Below are 17,739 nucleotides of genomic sequence, written 5' to 3'. Positions count from 1 at the left end.
AAGGCACAAACAGCAGAAGGAGGAGGAGGAGGTGGGCACACCAGGCAGGTGGAGGGTGGGAGCAAATCCGTCTGTCGGGAAGGAGGAAGAGACAGGGAGTGGAGGGAGAGGTGCTGGGGTCCCACACAGCTTGGGGGGGTGGCCCAAACCCCCAGAGAAGTCCTAACCAGGGTGGGGGGAGACCCAGAAGAGAATGAATGCAGATGGACCAGAGCCCAGAGTGGGCTGTGGAGGATGAAGGTGGGCACATTCACAGGGATCTTTCTCCTTGGGTGTTGGAAAGGTCGGCTCTGGGGATGACTAAATGCAGGATGGGCTTGCAAGTGGGGATGTTGGGTGTTTCAGAGGGAGTTTTCCTTCTGCTTTTAGACTGTCATTTGAAACATTTTCACAGAAATGACATTTCAAAAGGAGAACCTTGGCCTGGCTCAATCCAAAGTGTCCCATTGCATGACAGGCAAAGCATTCCATTCTGGCTGCAACTCTGGTCAGTGTTTTAACCATATACCATTTGAAAGAAATGAGGGTCCAAAAGGAAAAACCATCTCAACCTTATCAAAAGGCTTTCTGGTTTGGTTTTTTTTTTCGTTGAATTTTGCCAAAATCAGCACGTTCCAGTGGGTAGTTTTGGCTTGGACTAAATGGCACTTTCCATCAGAAAAATATGCTGTGCCGGAAATTTTTCCCCTAGCTCCAGTTATTTTTCATCACATGCTTTCCATTTTTGTGGCAGCTGTGTCAGTCCTCAGTCTGAGCTGGGACAAAGCACACAGGAGTCCCCAGAGAGCAGTTGACCTCCTGCTCTTTGAAGGCCGGGATGATTCACTGGAGCTCTCCCCAGTGGCACAGGAAAATCCATCTGCCCTGCTGAGCATCCCCATCCTTTGGAACGTGGCTTATTGCTCCCTCAGAGGGAAGCAGTGGGCCTGGTGCTGATGTAGTTTAACAGAAGTCAATGAAATAACTATGAAAGTCAATGAAATGTGTCACTTGAGGCCAGCTGGGCTGTTTAACCCTCAGATTCTCCAGCACGAGGCTGGAAAATGGGGTGTTGGCTCTTGGCTGGCTCCATCCTGTTGGCTGTTAATAGATCTTCACGGGGAACTGTTTGGTTCTGGCTTGTCTCTCAACAATCAAGGCTTGGGGAGCAGGAGGTTTAGAGCAGATCTGTGATGGAAAGGATTCAGGCCTTGGAGCTGCCTGCATCTCCTGTCAGAGCCATCCCAGCCTCCCTGCTCAGGCACCCCCAGGTTTGGGATAAAAGTGAAACGTGCTGAGAAAGGCCCCCAAACCCAGCCCAAAGAGCAGCACCCCAGTGCAGGTGGCTGTGTTTGAAGGGACACCCTTGTCCCTGGGCAGGAGAGCTGGGGTGAGTCACTCAGCACAGGGTGTCCTTCCACCCCCGGAGTGTTTGTCATCGAGTTTCCCCGGGTGTTTTATCCCAACCCAGCTCCTCCCTGGGGCTACCTGGAGGCACAAAGCTCACCTTGTTTGAGAAGGAGGTAATAAGGCATGGAGAGAAACCCTTAGCTTCTCTTCCTGGAAGTTGATCTGTGCCCCTCATGGCACTAAGGATATAAAACTCTTGACTCTTCATCACCAGTTGCCCCTGTTTGAGCCCCCAAAGGAGCAGTGCTCCCACTGAGAGGTGTCCAGACTGAAATGTGATGTGCTCCCTGTTTTTTGTGAACTAAAACAGGACAAATCAGACTTTTTTCCTGCAGAAGTCCCTTTGAACTCCTGCTCCTCAAGCCTTGCCCTCACCTTTCTGGGCAGGTAGGAGTGGGTATAACTGTGCTGGTCTCCCAGGAAAGCAAAGTATCCCGGGGCTGTGGCCAGGCAAGGGAGCATGACCCTGGGTGGGAGGTCTGGGCTCTGACCCTCACTGCCTTCCCCCCCTTCAGATGCTGGTGCACAGGCTGCCTGTAATGGGTGGTCTTGTCACTTGTTTACAGTCCTGGGTCTTACAGGCTCAACAGGCCCCTCTGAGCCCCAGCTGTGCAGCCCTTTTGAAGCTCAGCAGTCATTCCCTGGACAGCCTGGGTGGAGGCTGTGACCTTAAGAGATATGGGAGCTGCATCTCCACCCAGCATGGGGGTCTCTCTGCCAGCCCCCCTCTGCTCAGCTCCCCATCTCCTGGGAGGTCTGGAGTCAGCAGAGACTGGTAATCACAGAACCACAGGATGGTTTGGGTTGGAAGGACCTTAAAGATCATCTCATTCCACCCCCTGCCATGGGCAGGGACACCTTCCACTAGCCCAGAATGCTCCAAGCCCTGTCCAACCTGGCCTTGGACACTTCCAGGGATGGGGCAGCCACAGTTTGTCAGGGAAACCTGTGCCAGGCCCTCCTCACCCTCATAGGGAAGGATTTCTTCCTAAAATCTAACCTAAACCTATTCTTTTTCAGCATGTGGAATATTTTCAGAAATGTGGAGCTGGCTTTGCTTGGAGTGTGAACAGGACACTCAGCCTCAGTCTAAATATCTCTTCTAATACAAAATGTCATAGATTTGGTTGCACCCAGTTTGCATATTGTTGGGGAAAACACAAGCCACGTTTTGGGACCCTTTAGCCTGGCTGTTGACTGGGTAATGTTTAGGTTTGCTTCCAGGCTCTGTTGGTAAAATAGGTTTTCCACTTCGTCTCCCTGGGTTTCCTCAGCCATGAAAATGAGGGTGACTTTTCCATTTGCATGAGTGGTGGGTGGGGCTGTGGGGCCTTCCCAGAAATGCCTCCATCCCTTGCTTCCTTAGGTGAGAATTGCCACCACAATATGCAGATGCCCACATCTAACCAAGCCACCCAGGGGAGATTGCTGGTGCTTGCCTGGGTGGCCTTGGGCACATCTCTTTGTCATTCAGCACCTCTTGATTTCCCCATCCCTGAAAGCAGGGGTAATAACGCCTTTCCTGCCTCTCAGGGTGTTGGAGGATTAATTAGTTACTGTTTGAAAAGCCTTTTGAATTTGCAAAGCTTTCCATAAATATGCAGAGCTGTTGCTACAGATGGGGCCCAGGTAGGACTGAAGCCGTGTCTGCCTCTGCACCCTGGAGATCATAAATCTGGGAAGAGGTGAAATTCGTGGGATTAATTCCTTGCACAGGGACTTGGTGGTAAGAAAGCTGAGCAGCAGCAAGGCTGGGAATCAGGCAGGGCACTGAATTTTGGTGTGTTTGTGCTCACTGTTCTTTACAGGCAGGAATCCTTAAACAGCCCAGAGAAAGTTGGGAGGTCTGAGTCTCTTCCACTTGCCTGCAGAGATATCTCTAGGGCAAGATAAAACACATTAAGAGAGGAATCACAGGCAGTCAGCCAGCCAGGGGTGTGTGTCCATTGCATCTGTTGGTGCCATGTTTGCATTCGTGTTGTTTGCAAAGATTGCTCCTCAGTTGTCAGCCACCAGAACGCACATCCCGTTTTTCTGGTTACAAAAAAAACTCTGTTTCTATCTTTGAACAAATTGCAGAAGAACAGAGCGTGGCATTCCCCCCTCTGATAGGGGAAAACATTCCTTTTTTTGACTTGAGGAGGATAGTTAGCGAAGTCCCAGCAATGTGTTACATCCTGCAAGATAATGGGAGGAAAGACAAAAGGAAAGCAAAACCACGGGAGGGAAAGCTGTGACTGTTAACATGCATTTAAACTGTAGGAAAGTAGGAGTTTTGATCCTCCTCATGAAAATTACAGGCCTGGCCAACACCAGCACGGTTTGGCAGGGGTGTGTTTTTTCACCATGGTTTGGACAGGAGGCCAGAGTTTGTATCCTTTGGTAATTTCCCGTGGCCTGGCATCTCCCCCTCTGATACCAGAGGCTGGCTTTGGGTAGGGACAGAGGGAACTGGGTGGTGTGGGCAGTGGGCTGAGGGCTGGCTGTTAACCCTGGCTGAAGTCACGCCTGAGTCAGCAGAGTTTCGGCTTTGTCGCGTTCCCACTGTGGAGGCGAGTGAGTCATCCCTGATCCAGCCCGGAGAGCTCCCTGATTTCCTGCTCCAGCTCCGAGCCCTCAGCCCGGGGAGGGAAGGAAGGATCCGCTGTTCTCTTTTTCTGTGCCATCGAGCTTATTTTTGTTTTCATGGAGTCTCTTCAGTCTCAAGTTCCTTCATTTCGGAAATGAGGCTCTCTATGGGTTACTATCTTGATCCCTCTTCACAGCTCCTCATTAAATCCCTCCTCCTTAGCACCTGGAGGGCTCTAATAGGGAGGATATTTAGCACTGGACCAAAACTCCCTGAACACCATCCAAGGCTACAAGGAAGCCCAAGAAAGAGGCAATGCAGAGAAAACACTCCTGTACATGTGGGGACTCAGCCCATCAAGATAAGGTCTCAGGACAGTCTCAGCTTAATTAGCTTCCCTCTGCTCAATGCACCAGCTTCTCTCCCCTCCTCCACACTTGATTTTCCAGCTGTACTGTTCTTTTCTTCCCCACCCAACCACCAAATAAGCATTGGCTCTCCATGTGGTCCCCTTTCTCAGCCTTCTCTCTTGCTTGCAGGTCAGAGTTGCCAAGCAAAAACCACCTTGGTTTTCTCCTTGCTGGCAGGCAACTGACTCTGGAGAGAAGGGTCTTGAAGTTTTTGTTCTTTGCCCTTGCCTGACCAGCTGCCCACCTTTCCCAGTGCAGGATTATGATCCTGGACATATCCATTGGTGCATCTGCAGAGAGGAAATGGTGGCTAGGGATGAGAAGAGGCAAGTGAGAGGCCTGGGATGCGGTGGTGATGTTGGAGAGGCACAAGAGGGGCGGGAAAATTTGTAAGGCTGAAATGGAAGGAGGGCAAGTCAAAGGAACAAACATTATGGACACCAGGTGGAGGGGCACTTCTGTCCCTGCTCATGGAGACAGGTAGAGGGGCAGAAGGAGATGTGACTCAGCTGCAAGAAGTTGCACAAGGCCACAGGAGAAAGGAGATGAGAGGTGTGGACCCAGGCACTGGGAATACGGTGGGAAAAGAGCTGAGGAAGGAGCTGGAGTAAAGTCCAGTCCAAAAGGCCTCGGGGGAGAGGCAGCGTGAAGGGCAGAGTGCTGAGCAGTGGTGCACAGTCAGGTGGAGGCACAGGGCAGCCTGCTGAGCTGCTCAGGTGTGTGGGAACTGGCAGCTCTCTCTCCTGGGATTAGCTGACGTGCTGGTGGGGCGGGACGGGATCCGGCTGCTCCACGGGGACCGGGAGCCTTTGTGCTTTGTTGCTGAGCATGGGCTTTCAGAGCTTTATTGCAGGAAGGCCTTTCCCAGTGCTGTGTCAGCTCTTTCTGCTCTGCCAGCCTGCCTGCTTTTGCCATGGGGCATGGGTCCCCTCCCCTTGACTCGGGGGGTGAAGCAGAGCAGCTGTGGGAGAGCCAGGGAAGGTGCAGCAGAGAGGGAGAGCCGGGAGCAAAGGCACGCGGTTGTTCCCATCCCACTCCTCTGGTTTGCAGCCCTTTTCCTGGAGAACTGAAAGGCTGGCTGCAGCTGAGGCTGTTTGCAAGGTTGAAGCACAGGCAGCAAGAACTTCTGGTCTAGTCTGGTGTTCATCTCTGATTTTTGCTGTCTCTTCGATCCATGGCCCATCGCTGGCCTCTGCTTTTCTTTCCTCTGTTTCTGTGAGGAGCACCTGGGACAAACAAGGCCTTGGTCTTGCTTAGAAAGAATCCCAGTGTGTGAATCCCAGCGGTGGCTCAATGAATAGGCTTCCCAAACCATAACAGAGAACAAGTGGAGCATCAATGGATCAGGCCCTTTGGGAAGGAGCTTTGGTTCAAGGGGATCCCGAGGCTGCTTTGTGCTCTATTTATCTGAGGAGGGAACACTGCCCAGGCAAGAGAAGGCAGCCCTGCTTTATCCCAGAGGCATCTCCACTGCCCTGACCCAGTGAAGGGCTGGCTGGAGGCCTCACTCAATGCAGGTCACTGACTGGTGCTGGGATCACACATCCCTGCTGCCCCTGCTGTGTGCTGGCTCTGGGGATGCACCGGTGACCTGGAGAAGGGCCCTGTGTGTTTCCCATTTGCAAGCCAAAGCCAAGCCTGTTTTTTTTCTTGTTTGAGAGGGATTTGGGCGAGAGCCAGCCCCGGTTGTTGTGTGCTCTGCCATTTCCCAGTCAGATCCCATACAGCTCCCAGCTGGGGGAAGGGGTGCTTGGGTGGTGCAGTTGCTCTCGGGGTGCCCCTACCCCATCCCGGTGTTATCTCAGCCCTTTCATGTGCAGCCATGTCACCTGGAGCCCTAATCTTGCCACATCTCTTTTCTCTCTCATCCCTCCCCTTCCAAGGCCCCCTCCCCCTGTGCTGGAAACTCAGAGTCTTCTGATCCCTGTAGTGCTCAAGCTCCACGTTGAAGTGGGGCAGGACTGAGTCAGTGGATGACAGAGAGACCTCCAGTGAAAGTCTGGATGCCACGGGAAGTTCCTGGTGGTGACTCACTGGAGCCCACTGACTCACTGGAGCCCACTCCTTCCCTGCAGTGGGTGAGCAGGGCGAGGCAGGCACTGTGCTCTTGGAAGAGCAGCACAGTACTGATTTAAATGCCTGGCAATCAATACAAAGCCTCCCTGGCAAGAAGGAAAGGTACCTAACCCCAACATCTTGGCCGAGCGCCGCTTCACACCTTTGCTTCTTGCCACCTGAAATTCCCCTGCTGGGATTTTAGGAGCTTCTTTCCCGTTTCCCACCCTGCCTGTAACGCACCTGTGACGTTCCTTGGGGCTGCTGGAGGCAGCTTGTGTGGCGTTTCAGACCTTGTTTTCCACTTAAAAATAGGGGAAGCCTTGAAAGGTGAGCTCAGAAATAGCAGGAGAGAAATTTCTCAGTGCCAGCAAGCGGGAAGTTTTGAGCTCCTGTTCCATCCCATTTTTCCCCTCATAGAAAGTTCTTGGACATGTTTGTGGTGTCTGTGAGGTGTATGGGGCCACGTATGGGGACATCATTGGCCATGGTTGAGGTGCTGCCTCAAACTCAGGTGCTTTCTGTAGGATCTTTGCGGGTTGAAGTGATGCATGGATTTGTCCTTCTGTAAGATCTGGCTGCTGTCACCCTTCAGTTTGGTTCTAAGTGATGCAAAGGCTATCAGGAGTGATTCCTCTGACATTTGCATCAGTCATGATATTGCCACACCAGAGGGTGGCTCATCACACTTCTGCCAAGGGCTGTTTCAGTGCCCTGGGGGGGAGATGAGTATCAGGGAACAGGAGGGAGAGAAGTTGGTGAGAGGCTCAGCAGAGGCAAGGTTGTGCAAAGCAGCCTGGAGTTCACAGGGCTGTTAACAAAGAGGCATTGAATGGAGGCTCAGTGTTGTGTCAGAGCTCACAAGTGCCTGGAGATCATTTCCAGAGCTTTCTGTATGGGGGAGCAAGAACCAGATTTGCAGGTGTGGGAGCCTCGACGTAACAGCACCTCCCGGGCTCTTGGGAGAAAGGGTTTTCAGGGTCAAGAGCCACCACCTGCCACTTTGTCTGCTCCCTCCCCACTGCCCCTCACACCCAGGGAGTCCAGACCTTCCTTCCCAGCCCACTGCCTGTGCCTCAGGGCACCCCCAGCTCTGCACAGTGCCCCCAAGGCCTTGCACGACCTGGTAAAATATCTGGGGTTGGGATCGTGGGGAAAGGCATCAACACAAACCACTTCAGAGGCCAAGGTGGAGGAGTTAGGATCTCAGAGGTCTCCACTAATGAGGCCTTGGCACCAACATGTCTTTGGCACACAAGCTGGGCCTTTTTGGTCCTCGACAAAAAAATAACACCACGAAAACTAATGAATAAAAACGCAACCCGGGCAAGCTGCAACCCATCCAGCTAATCCTTCCTCGTGTGCTGGCTGCCCCTGGGAGGTGTCAGCACGGATTGGTGGGCACTGGGAGATCTGGCACAGGACGTGCCAACAGCAGGATGCATCCCAAGCCTTTTCTCTGCTGCACCAACCACACAGATCGCTCAGCAGGGAAGAACCCGGCCCTGCACACACACACACACACACACACACATCCAGTTTAATATGTTCAAACCTCTCCAGAGGCTGATTAGTGATTTTATTTTCTCCTCCTCTCCCGGCCCTGCGTGCTCATTGCCATCAATTATCTGTGCATTTGCCCTGATGAATTATTGAGTGTGTAACGGGGTGAGGGCAGAGCCTCCATCCCAGCAAACAAGTGCTCCCAAAGAGCGTGGCAGCACTTTGGGTTTGCCCTCTGCCTTCTGATTCAGGGTGGGGGAGCAGGGGAAACTGAACATAAAGAGTTCATCCTGTCTTGCAAAAGAGCCATGAGTTGTTCAGCCACCTGGAAAGGAAACACAATTTCCTTGCAGTGTTTGGGGTTTTTTTTTCAGGGTATTTTTTTTTGTTTGGTTTGTTTTGTTATTTCTTCTGCTGGGTGTTATTTTCTTTTTCCCCTTTTCCCCTGAAGCCTCGAGAAAGTTTGGAATGTGTTTTTGTTGAAGCTGGTACGTGTAGGGGCCTGAATCCCAGCTCTGGCAGCATTTGGTCGTTGGCAAGCAGTGCTCACTGAACTGGCACCAGCTTTTTCCCTGGCCAAAAGTCTGGCTCTTTACACTTGGGGAGAGGGTTCTGCTGGACCATTCTGGGGTCTGGTTCAGGATCAGCTCCAAAATTCACTTCCTCTCCAATTTATGCCCAAGTCCAGCCTGCGTGGATGCATGGATCCCATGGCAGGGAGAGGGAGGATAGAACTGGGAATTGTTACTACCAGTCAAGGTCAAGAAAAATTACTTGATTTTTAAAAGGGTCAGTTCATTAATTTGCAGGGAAATCACAGCATAAAGGAAGGGCATGGTAATGATTGAAGTGAGGGTGTGGATTGATCTTTCCTGTGCTCTATATCACATTCCCTGCTAGGTTGGCTGACTGTAACCTTATTTAAGGGGCACAGCTTAGGTGCAGGTAGATGTCCCACGAGGGAGAGACAGGCTGTCTGCCCTTCTCCAAGGAGAAGCTGGTGGCTTTCCATCCTCTCCTCTCTGGAGTTTTGCTCATCTCTTGCTCTTCTGGCACCTCGAGGAGACGCTGGGCCACTGCTTCCTGGGCCTCTTTATTGGGATGTGGAAATCCCGGTTCAAAGGGATCCCCTGGGGCCTGTGGGGGGTCAGGGAGCTTGTGTGGGAGCAGAGCCAGCTGTGCCATCGCCCCAGCCCCGGGCAGGCTCTGCCTGGGGGCACGAGCCCTTCATGAAAGGGGTGCTGGTGAACCCGCTCTACCCCAGCCCTGGGAGGAGGAGGGAGAGCTGAGCACACCTCCAGCCAGGCAGTGCTGAGGAGGGTGGGGGGCTGTTCCCAGGGCCCTGGCTACGTGCTGGAATCGCTCCCCAGCAAGCTCCCACATGCTCTGGGAGGCTCTGAAGGCTTCAGAGCCAGACTTTGCTTGGCAGAGCTGTTCCTCACCTCTGCGGGTGTGGGCAATGCTGCGAGAGGCTCGCTCACCTCCGGGGTGCAGGGAGCAGCACATGCTGCAGGGCACATTGGAGACGTGTCCCCCCTCCCCATCCACCCATTCTTCCCTCAAATCCCAGCATGACATCATCTAAACCCAGCCCATGCCCTCCTTTCATCAGGAAGGACACTGTGGGCACAGACCAGACTGGTGTCAGAGAAGTCCTTCACTGTGTCCTACTGCTGGGACATCCTCCAGTGGAGAAACATGATCCAGATATGACTTTCTCAGAGCAGGAACATCCCTTCCCTCTGGTTTCTGGAGGGAAAACCGTGGCAAAAATGTCCCTGGCTACGCTGGGAGGGGAGAGGTGCACCCTGCCAGCTGGGCTGAGCCTCAGAGGACTCTGCATGCAGGCACATGAGGGCACCAGCGCTTTGCTGTGGCTGTAAAGCAGCTCTGGAAAACATTCCTCAGCACCCAGCTGCAGTGCTGGGGTGTGGGGCAAACCAGGGCTTGGCTCAGGGAAGGGGGCAAGTCCACACAGAGCTCTGGAGGCCGAGTTTCGGTCGGAACTGCTGGTGGCTGTGGTCAGCTGGTGGCGTCTCCTGGCCGGGCTGGGCTGTCCAGGCTTGTCCTCGGGGTCACAGGAAGGAGAAGGGGAGAGGGAAGAGGCGTAAATGAGATGTGGGGATTGGGATAAGCCTGAGAGCAGCAGGGATGGAGTGAGGGGGCAGCGTGGAGCCTGCGTGTTTGTGGGTGAGAAGACTTTTGTCTGCCTGCACTGTGTGTGTGTGAAAGTCTTGTTCACGTTCTCTGGAGAAGTCCAGGTTCACCTGCCAGGGATCTGTGGGGGCTGACACTGAGCAGCTCATTCTGGCCTGGCACAGGGAGCCCATTCATCCCCTGCAGGAGCAGGGTAGGGTGACATTTCACTTAGAAGATGCTGTCATGTTTCTCTTACTGGGCATTTTTCTTTCCCCAGCCTCTCTCTCTTTTATTACCCCTTCATGTTGCTCACTCTTTGTACATCTTTCTCTCTTTATTATCCCTTTCTTTCCTTTACTCTCAGGCTCCCAGAATACATCCTATTACAAATTCTACCAGAAGCAGGGAGCAAAACCCGCTTTTCTTGTTCTTACCACCTTGCTTCTCTGTTGTATATATCATATAAATACTGGCTGTATAATTAGCAGAGTATTATCTCTAAATACACAGATTGGGAAAAGACACAGTGGCAGCAAAGATGAATTTCAGGGTCAGTCTGGTGGGAGACATTTTTCTCCACCTGTCAGGGGAGGAATCAAGAGACAGAAGAACTGTCATGAACTCCAGCCACCACTTTTCCCAGGCACCTTTCATCTTTACTTCACAGAACCAAGATGGAAGGTTCCTAAATTCTGCCACTTTGGGGTTAAAAAAAGGCCACAGGAATGATCTGGATGGTGCAGGTGGATGGTGCAAGGTGTACAGGCAGTGCTGTAAAGTGATTCTTGTATGGGAATTACTGCTGCCCTGAAATGAGGGCTGAGTCTTTGCTGCTCCTTTAATTCCTGATGCAGTTCCAGTGGGATTAAATGGATGTGTGAGTGTGTGTTAGCATATGTCAGGATGTGCTGTGCTGATAAATATCAGCCCTTTCACATGCCTCCAGACACACATGCCCTGCATATTTACCATAAGTGATCTGGTGTCACCCAGAGTTGAAGACAAAAGGAAGGAAAGCATTATTGATCCAAACTTCTGGCGATCACGAGCCCTAGTTTGGGTGATTGTGGTGAAGAGTGGACACCAGTGAGGAAGAAGGTGTTTATCTGAATGAATGAATGAATGAATGAAAGGAATGAAGCTGCAGGTGGGTGCAGAAGGTACTGAGAGCCTGCAGCCGTACTGTCCTTGTGTCAGCCACACCAAGAAGCAGCAAACGGGATAAATAAAGGATTTCATGAACCTGCTGTCCCATAACCGTGTTTTTCTCTGTCTGGGACGTGCACACACACTCATGTTTCCATCTCCTTGCAGGGCTGCAGGCTCAGACCGTGCTGGTCAATGACACCGTGTCGGGGTTCATCGGCACAGACGTGGTCCTGCACTGCAGCTTCACCAACCCCCTCCCCAATGTGAAGATCACGCAGGTGACGTGGCAGAAGGCCACCAACGGCACCAAGCAGAATGTGGCCATCTACAACCCTGCCATGGGGGTGTCCATCCTGTCCCCCTACAAGGAGAGGGTGACCTTCCGGAACCCTTCCTTCAAGGATGGCACCATCCAGCTCTCCCGGCTGGAGCTGGAGGATGAGGGGGTTTACATCTGTGAGTTTGCGACTTTCCCCACTGGCAACCGGGAAGGGCAGCTGAACCTCACTGTGCTGGGTAAGACTTTGGGGGGTGAACCTTTGCCTCCAGTTCAGCTGATCTGGAGGAACCCGAGGCTCGTGTCCCGGGAGCTCAGGGCAGAGGTGAATCTTTGGGTGTAAATTTTGCCTGTGATGATCTTTCAAGCTGACTGGGAAGAGGTGAAGAGCGGGGAGCCCAGGGTGGGTGGTTCACTGAGCTGTCACACCTCCTCCCCAGGCCTCAGGTCCCCTTTTCCCCCCACCTACACTGCATTAACAGTGGCCAGTTCCCTGTGGGAGTTTTAATGAGCTTGTAACTGTCAAGTGAACAGAGAGGAAAGACAAGAGAGAGATCCTAAGCACAAGCAGAGCTTGTCCATGGAGCTTAGGGTTGGGAAGGAACAGACACAGCCAAGGTCTACGTGATTTGTTTGCTCTCCAGTTTCAGTTTCTCTCTGACATAGGGTTGAAAACCTCTGGCAGGAAAGGATTGACTTCCCACTGTGTATCTGTGCATCTAGGCCACCTCCTCCATTCTCTCCCCAGAGGTGCTGCAGCTGGATGGTGCAAGGTGTATAAGCACTGCTGTAAAGCAACTCTCACAGGGGAGTAATTGCTGGCAATTATCGTGGGCTCGCCCCAAGGTCTGTCACAGTGGTGCTAGATGTGTCTTGGGACGCAGTAGACAGGGTAGCATTGGTTTGCTGACCGTCTCTTTATTGATAAATTGTAATTGTACCCTTTTCTTTCTGCCCTCCCTCGCAGCCAAGCCCACGAACTGGATGGAGGGCACCAAGAGGCCGCTCATTGCCAAGTCTGGCAGGACAGAGAAGATCCTGGTGGCCACCTGCACCTCCTCCAACGGGAAGCCCCCCAGCACTGTCACCTGGGACACCAAGCTGAAGGGGGAGGCAGAATTCCAGGAGATCAGGAACAGCAACGGCACCTTCACGGTGATCAGCCGGTACCGGCTGGTGCCGAGCCGCGAGGCCCATCGGCAGCAGCTCATGTGCGTGGTCAACTACCAGCTGGACAGGTTCACTGACAGCATCACCCTCAACGTGCAGTGTGAGTGGGCCTGGGCAGGGCCTGGAGCAGGGCCGGGGGCAGGGCTGGGGGCAGGGAGCAGTGCCCAGTCCCTGCGGTGGGCGCGGGATAAAGTCTGGGGTAAAGTCTGGCAGAAGAGAATTTTCCAAAGGGAGGATGTTGGTGTGGTGGAGGCTGCTCTCTTTTTTTTTGAGAGTGAAAACTGAAGTGATCCCTTGGAATAATCATATGTTTTCTCCTTTTCACACCTTCCCTCTCTGCCTCTGCCACGTCCCTTTTGCTCCCCTCCCTCACATTTCTTGTCCTGTCATCTTTGCCTCCTTGCAATCTCTCTCCTTCTCCCACCCCTGCCCCCTCATCTCTTCCTGTTTCGTTTTCTCCTCCTTGCTTTTCCACAACTCTTTCCTTTCCTTTTCCCTCCTTCCTCTCCTTTTCCCTGCTGCTTTTCTCTCTCCTCCACCCACTCCTGCAGATGAGCCAGAAGTCACCATCGAGGGCTTTGATGGCAACTGGTTCCTCAACCGCAAGGATGTGAAGCTGATATGCAAATCTGATGCCAACCCCCCAGCTCACACCTACGAATGGAAGCTGTAAGTGCCTCCAGTGCCTCTGCTCTCAGCAGCACATGTCACCTTCCACCAGGGCCAGGGAGCCTCTGCAGACACCTCACTCACCCTCTGGTCAATTAGGGCCCAGTCCCATTAGTGTCAGCGGTGTCACTCCAAGGTAGAACCCGTGCCTGTGATGAAACTTGCTGCCAGCAGCACTGCAGCCTCAATATCCAGGAAAACTTCCTGTTCTCACCTCACTGGAATAATATTCTGCCCTGGTGACGTGAAGCAGCTGAGATGTGACAAGGTGATTAATTTGCCCGGCACCACCAAGTGCTTCGGTAGCAGAGCTGGAAAATAACCCAGGATTTCCCTGCCTTAAAGGGGCACAAATGGCACAAAATTTGTCTGTGTGTGAACAACCTTTCCCTGGAATCAGCTCCAGGAGATCCCCACGTGACTGACATTAAACAGAACCAATTCCTCGTCCTCCAGGGTTTCAGCTTTTGGCTGAAAACACTAAAAAGACATGAAAAGTGAGTGAGGGGTGTCTGGGGAGCCAGATGGGAATTGATACAACCTGATGTGATTCTCTCTGCTGCTCTCTCTCTTCTATAAGCACTCATGTAACTTTAAAAGAGAAAGATCAAATGGATCCTTTCTTCTTTTCAGCTGGCATTTGTCATCAGGAAAGAGGCTCTCAACATGGCTTTGCAAGGAGCATATTCTCTCTCATTTCACTTCCCAGATCAAACTGTTCAAAGGGAAAGTCTGAAGAGGATTGTTTTTCTTGCCTTTCTTCTAGTCCTCATCCCCAGCTCCCTCCATCTGTTGGTTCTGCCAGGCTGCCTTAAACTCCGAGGGGCTCTTTGGGCTCCTCACAACATTTCCAGGAAAGCCTCCGAGGCCGAGATGCACCCACGGCAGAAAAGATGCCACTTGAGGCTATTTCTGTGCTCAGATGTTCCTCTTCCCCTTCCCGGAGGTCAGGAAGCAATTACTGCTGCTGCTGTTTTGCTCCTGCCTGGAATGTAAAACCCAGCAGTGCTTTCCTCCCCTGCCATTTGGATGGTGATGAGCAACAGTCAGGGGAGCTGTCAGAGGAGGAGATGGCCTTCTTTAGCATCCCACCCCACAAGATGTGCCCTTGTCTTTGTAGATCCAGGGCTCTGTGGGGACCAAGGTTAAGGTGTTCTGTTCTTCCATCAGTTTTGGGATCATTGGACTGGTGTAGCTGGGAAAGACTCAAATGTTTGCTATATGTGTGTGTATGTAGACATGCAAAATAAGTGCATGTGCATTTAGGCACTTCTTTACAATCCTAATTATACCCCCATTATTCCCTTTTGTTTCTTACAAATTGCTGACAATATGTGCACATTTGGGTTGGGAGGAGGGGAAGGAATTACTTGAGTAATTTTTAATTGCCTAAGAGAAGTAATTACTTTACTTTGCTTCAGTAATTAAGAATAACCAGGCCATGTGTGTCTTTTCCTAACACACAGGGGCTTTTTTATTTTTTTTATCTGCCTTTGTTCATTTATTCTAGTTTTGCATTATTCCAGCTTCACACTTGCTGTTCTGACGTGGGCAGGTCATAGATGGCAGGGCTTTAAATCAACACTGTTCTTTTAGAGCCTGAGTTGCAATTAACACTGGCTGATCAGCTGCCCAGGAGTGTTACATGGGCAGGAAATTGGAGCAGAGCAGGGTCAGGTTGTGTCCTTTTCCTGGCTACATCAGTGGGTACCTTCCAGACAGCACCACCTGCCCAAAAGCAGACCCAGCGTGTCGGTGCCACCTCTGCGACACCGGGTGTCACCTCTGGGGCCAACCACGCTCTTTGTGTCCCCTCCCCAGGCCAAACGGGACTCTGCCAGGGAGTGTGGAAATCCAGAACAACACCATCTACTTCAAAGGGCCCGTGTCCTACAGCGTGGCCGGCACCTACGTCTGCGAGGCCACCAACGCCATCGGCACCCGCTCGGGCCTGGTGGAGGTCAATGTCACAGGTAGGACAGCACCTGGGGTGCTCTGAACCACAGGGATGAGGAGCTGGGGAGGGAGAGTCACATCTCCTCAGTCACCAGCGTCTCCTCTCGAGGGTGGGGAGCTCCACCATGCAGAGGGGGCAGTGGGTTCTTTGCTCTGTTCTGGTTTTGCGCTGGTTCGCCTTGGATTTTCTTTTCTCCTCTCCTCGTGTCGTCTTTTCCTTTCTTGCACCGAGATATGTTCAATTTGTTTCCCCCTTGCCTCCTGCTTCGGATTCAGAGAGATCACTGGGTGTGTTAAAAGCAAAGACACGTCAGGGAGATGTTTATTGGGAGGTAGAAGAAGGGGTAGGATGAGGATATGGACTGCAAGGCGTGAGATGGATGAGTCATTTGTGCAGGATGATGTTTAGTGTTTCTGGTGTTAGGTAACTCATGGTTTTTCATCTGAGCTCCTTCCAATGCCCCGTTGGTCTTTGCACTTGGTCACCTGCCTGATTTCTGGGAGGCTGTGGGCACTGGAGTGGCTTTGTCTGGGCTCCAGAAAGGAGTAGCATCCCAGGGTGCTGGCAGTGGGACAGTGGTGCTGTGTGATGTCATCTGAGACAGAAGGAATTTGATGACTTGCAAATCAGTGTAGCCACAGGAGTGAGGAAAAGACGTGTGGAGAAGTTTAGGTAGTGTCAGGGAGAGAAAGTGATGTCAGGAAATAGTTGAAAAAAAAGCAATACCATATGGCAATGGCCTCGTTTCAGAGAGTCAAAGTGACATTTCAAGGCACCACCAAAGGGGAAAAGTGGCTGTTGGTGCTTTGAGAGCAGGAAAGTGAAGTTTGTCCCATTCCTCTGGGGTAAAAGATGTGATTTGGTTTATCAGTGGATTAGTCAGAGGCAGTGCTCAGTTGTGGGTCTCAGGAGAGCTGGAAGTACCTCACTGCAGTGAGGTGTGTGCTGCAAACACCCCGGGCAGCCCAGGAGCCTGTGAGCTGGAGGGGGCACTGGGGGCTTCCCAGGGAAATGTTCCTGGGGTTATCAGTCCTTCCTGCTGCCCACCCCAAAGCAGTCAGAGCCCTGCTGTTCTGCCAACAGGCACCCCCGGGAGCCACCCCAGGGCTCGGGGAGTTGTTTAACCTGAGTGGGATGGAATGGGGTTCTCAGGGGGGCTGAGCCCCAGCCCCCTCCACCCGCTTTCTATGCTGGTAAATGCTGAGCAACCATAAATATGAGCCCAGGGCAGCTAAAATGAGCAATAACTCTGTGTTTGGCACCCTCACCACCTCAGTTCCCCTCTCTGTAACACGGGTAAAACCAGGCTAATCTTCCTGTATCCAAGTGCTTGGAGGTCAATGGATGGGATGTGCTAATTAGATGCTAATTACCCAGTATTTATTTATGATCATTATCACTGTAGCAGGCCTTTAATTCACACCTCCTGTCCTGGATCCTTGCCTGCTGAGTCGTTCCTGGTACATGCTTTTCTCTGGGGGCTGTTTCCACAGCTAAAGGCAGTGGAATAACAAAGCTCTTGGTGCCCAACCCTCCCAACTGCCTGAAGCCAGGGGAAGGTCATGGCCAAAATCAGCTGCTGGCCATGCCATGGGAGTTGCCACCAAAGGCACAGCATTCCTGGGACAGTGCAGGCAGTGCCTGGTACAAACTGAGCTGACTCCCTTCGGCAACAGAAATCCATCCCACGCAGCAACTCCAACACTGGGGCACGTTTGGAACAGTGAGCAGAGGGCAAAAGCCTCCAAACTCAGCCCCCAGTCACAGAGAAGGAGGTGGAATAGTTCAGAAGACTTTGAGAGTAACAGGCTCTCTGCACCACGTCTCACTTTCCACTCCCTCACAGCCCATTCCTCGCTGTCATTCTGTCTGTCCAGCCACCCTGTATCACCTGTGGTGTTCTCAGACACCACACACAGCCTTCTCTTCACCTTTCCTGCTGCCACCTGGCAGTTTGGGATGTGTCTCAGCACCACAGCAGCGTGGCAGCCCAGGTGGGCTGCACCAGCTCACCTGCACAGGCACGAGGGCTCCTCTGGGCACCAGGGGCTGTGGGTTCCCCCTCTGGTTCTTGGAAGTGTCTCCCTTCCTGGTGGTTTCTCAGAGGGCTGGTAGAGGATTGTTCTCACGCTCCATCAGCACAGAGCTGGCAAAGGAAGCGGGGACTGGCAGGATTTTGGGGTTTGGGTTGGTGTCTGCCCGCCTGTAATCTCAGTTTATTCCCAAAGGTCTGAATTGTGGGGTTGAGGTTAAATGGGAGGGAACGAAGGGCACACCCACGGCTGCCCTGGCAGGAGGGATTAGCAGCCAACCCAGTAGGCCAGGCCTGCACCACATAAAAAAAGAAAAAAAAAAAAAGAAAGCCTTTAATAATTCATGGGATCTGAATATGTTTATCCAGCTCTCCCTCAGGACCGATTAGGCCAGTGCTGGGGAGGGCTCAGCCCTCCTC

The 17,739-nt window shown here is 52.4% G+C and overlaps 1 protein-coding gene across 3 annotated transcripts in view; it reads left to right on the top strand.

The window, feature by feature from the left end:
- NECTIN1 (nectin cell adhesion molecule 1) overlaps window positions 1-17,739 on the top strand; it is a 95,052-nt gene that overhangs the window by 31,517 nt on the left and 45,796 nt on the right. For all 3 annotated transcript variants that reach the window (XM_027699291.1, XM_027699293.1, XM_027699292.1), the window contains exons 2-5: window positions 11,380-11,730; window positions 12,459-12,761; window positions 13,213-13,330; window positions 15,152-15,303. In XM_027699291.1, coding sequence (XP_027555092.1) covers window positions 11,380-11,730; window positions 12,459-12,761; window positions 13,213-13,330; window positions 15,152-15,303 — 924 coding nt within the window. The remainder of the gene's footprint in view (window positions 1-11,379; window positions 11,731-12,458; window positions 12,762-13,212; window positions 13,331-15,151; window positions 15,304-17,739) is intronic.

Source organism: Neopelma chrysocephalum, unplaced genomic scaffold (genome assembly GCF_003984885.1).
Source record: "Neopelma chrysocephalum unplaced genomic scaffold, ASM398488v2 Primary Assembly neopelma1_138, whole genome shotgun sequence".
NCBI classification, from domain to species: domain Eukaryota; kingdom Metazoa; phylum Chordata; class Aves; order Passeriformes; family Pipridae; genus Neopelma; species Neopelma chrysocephalum.
Note: the sequence above shows the minus strand (reverse complement) of the source record. Positions and strands in the feature narration are given on the sequence as shown.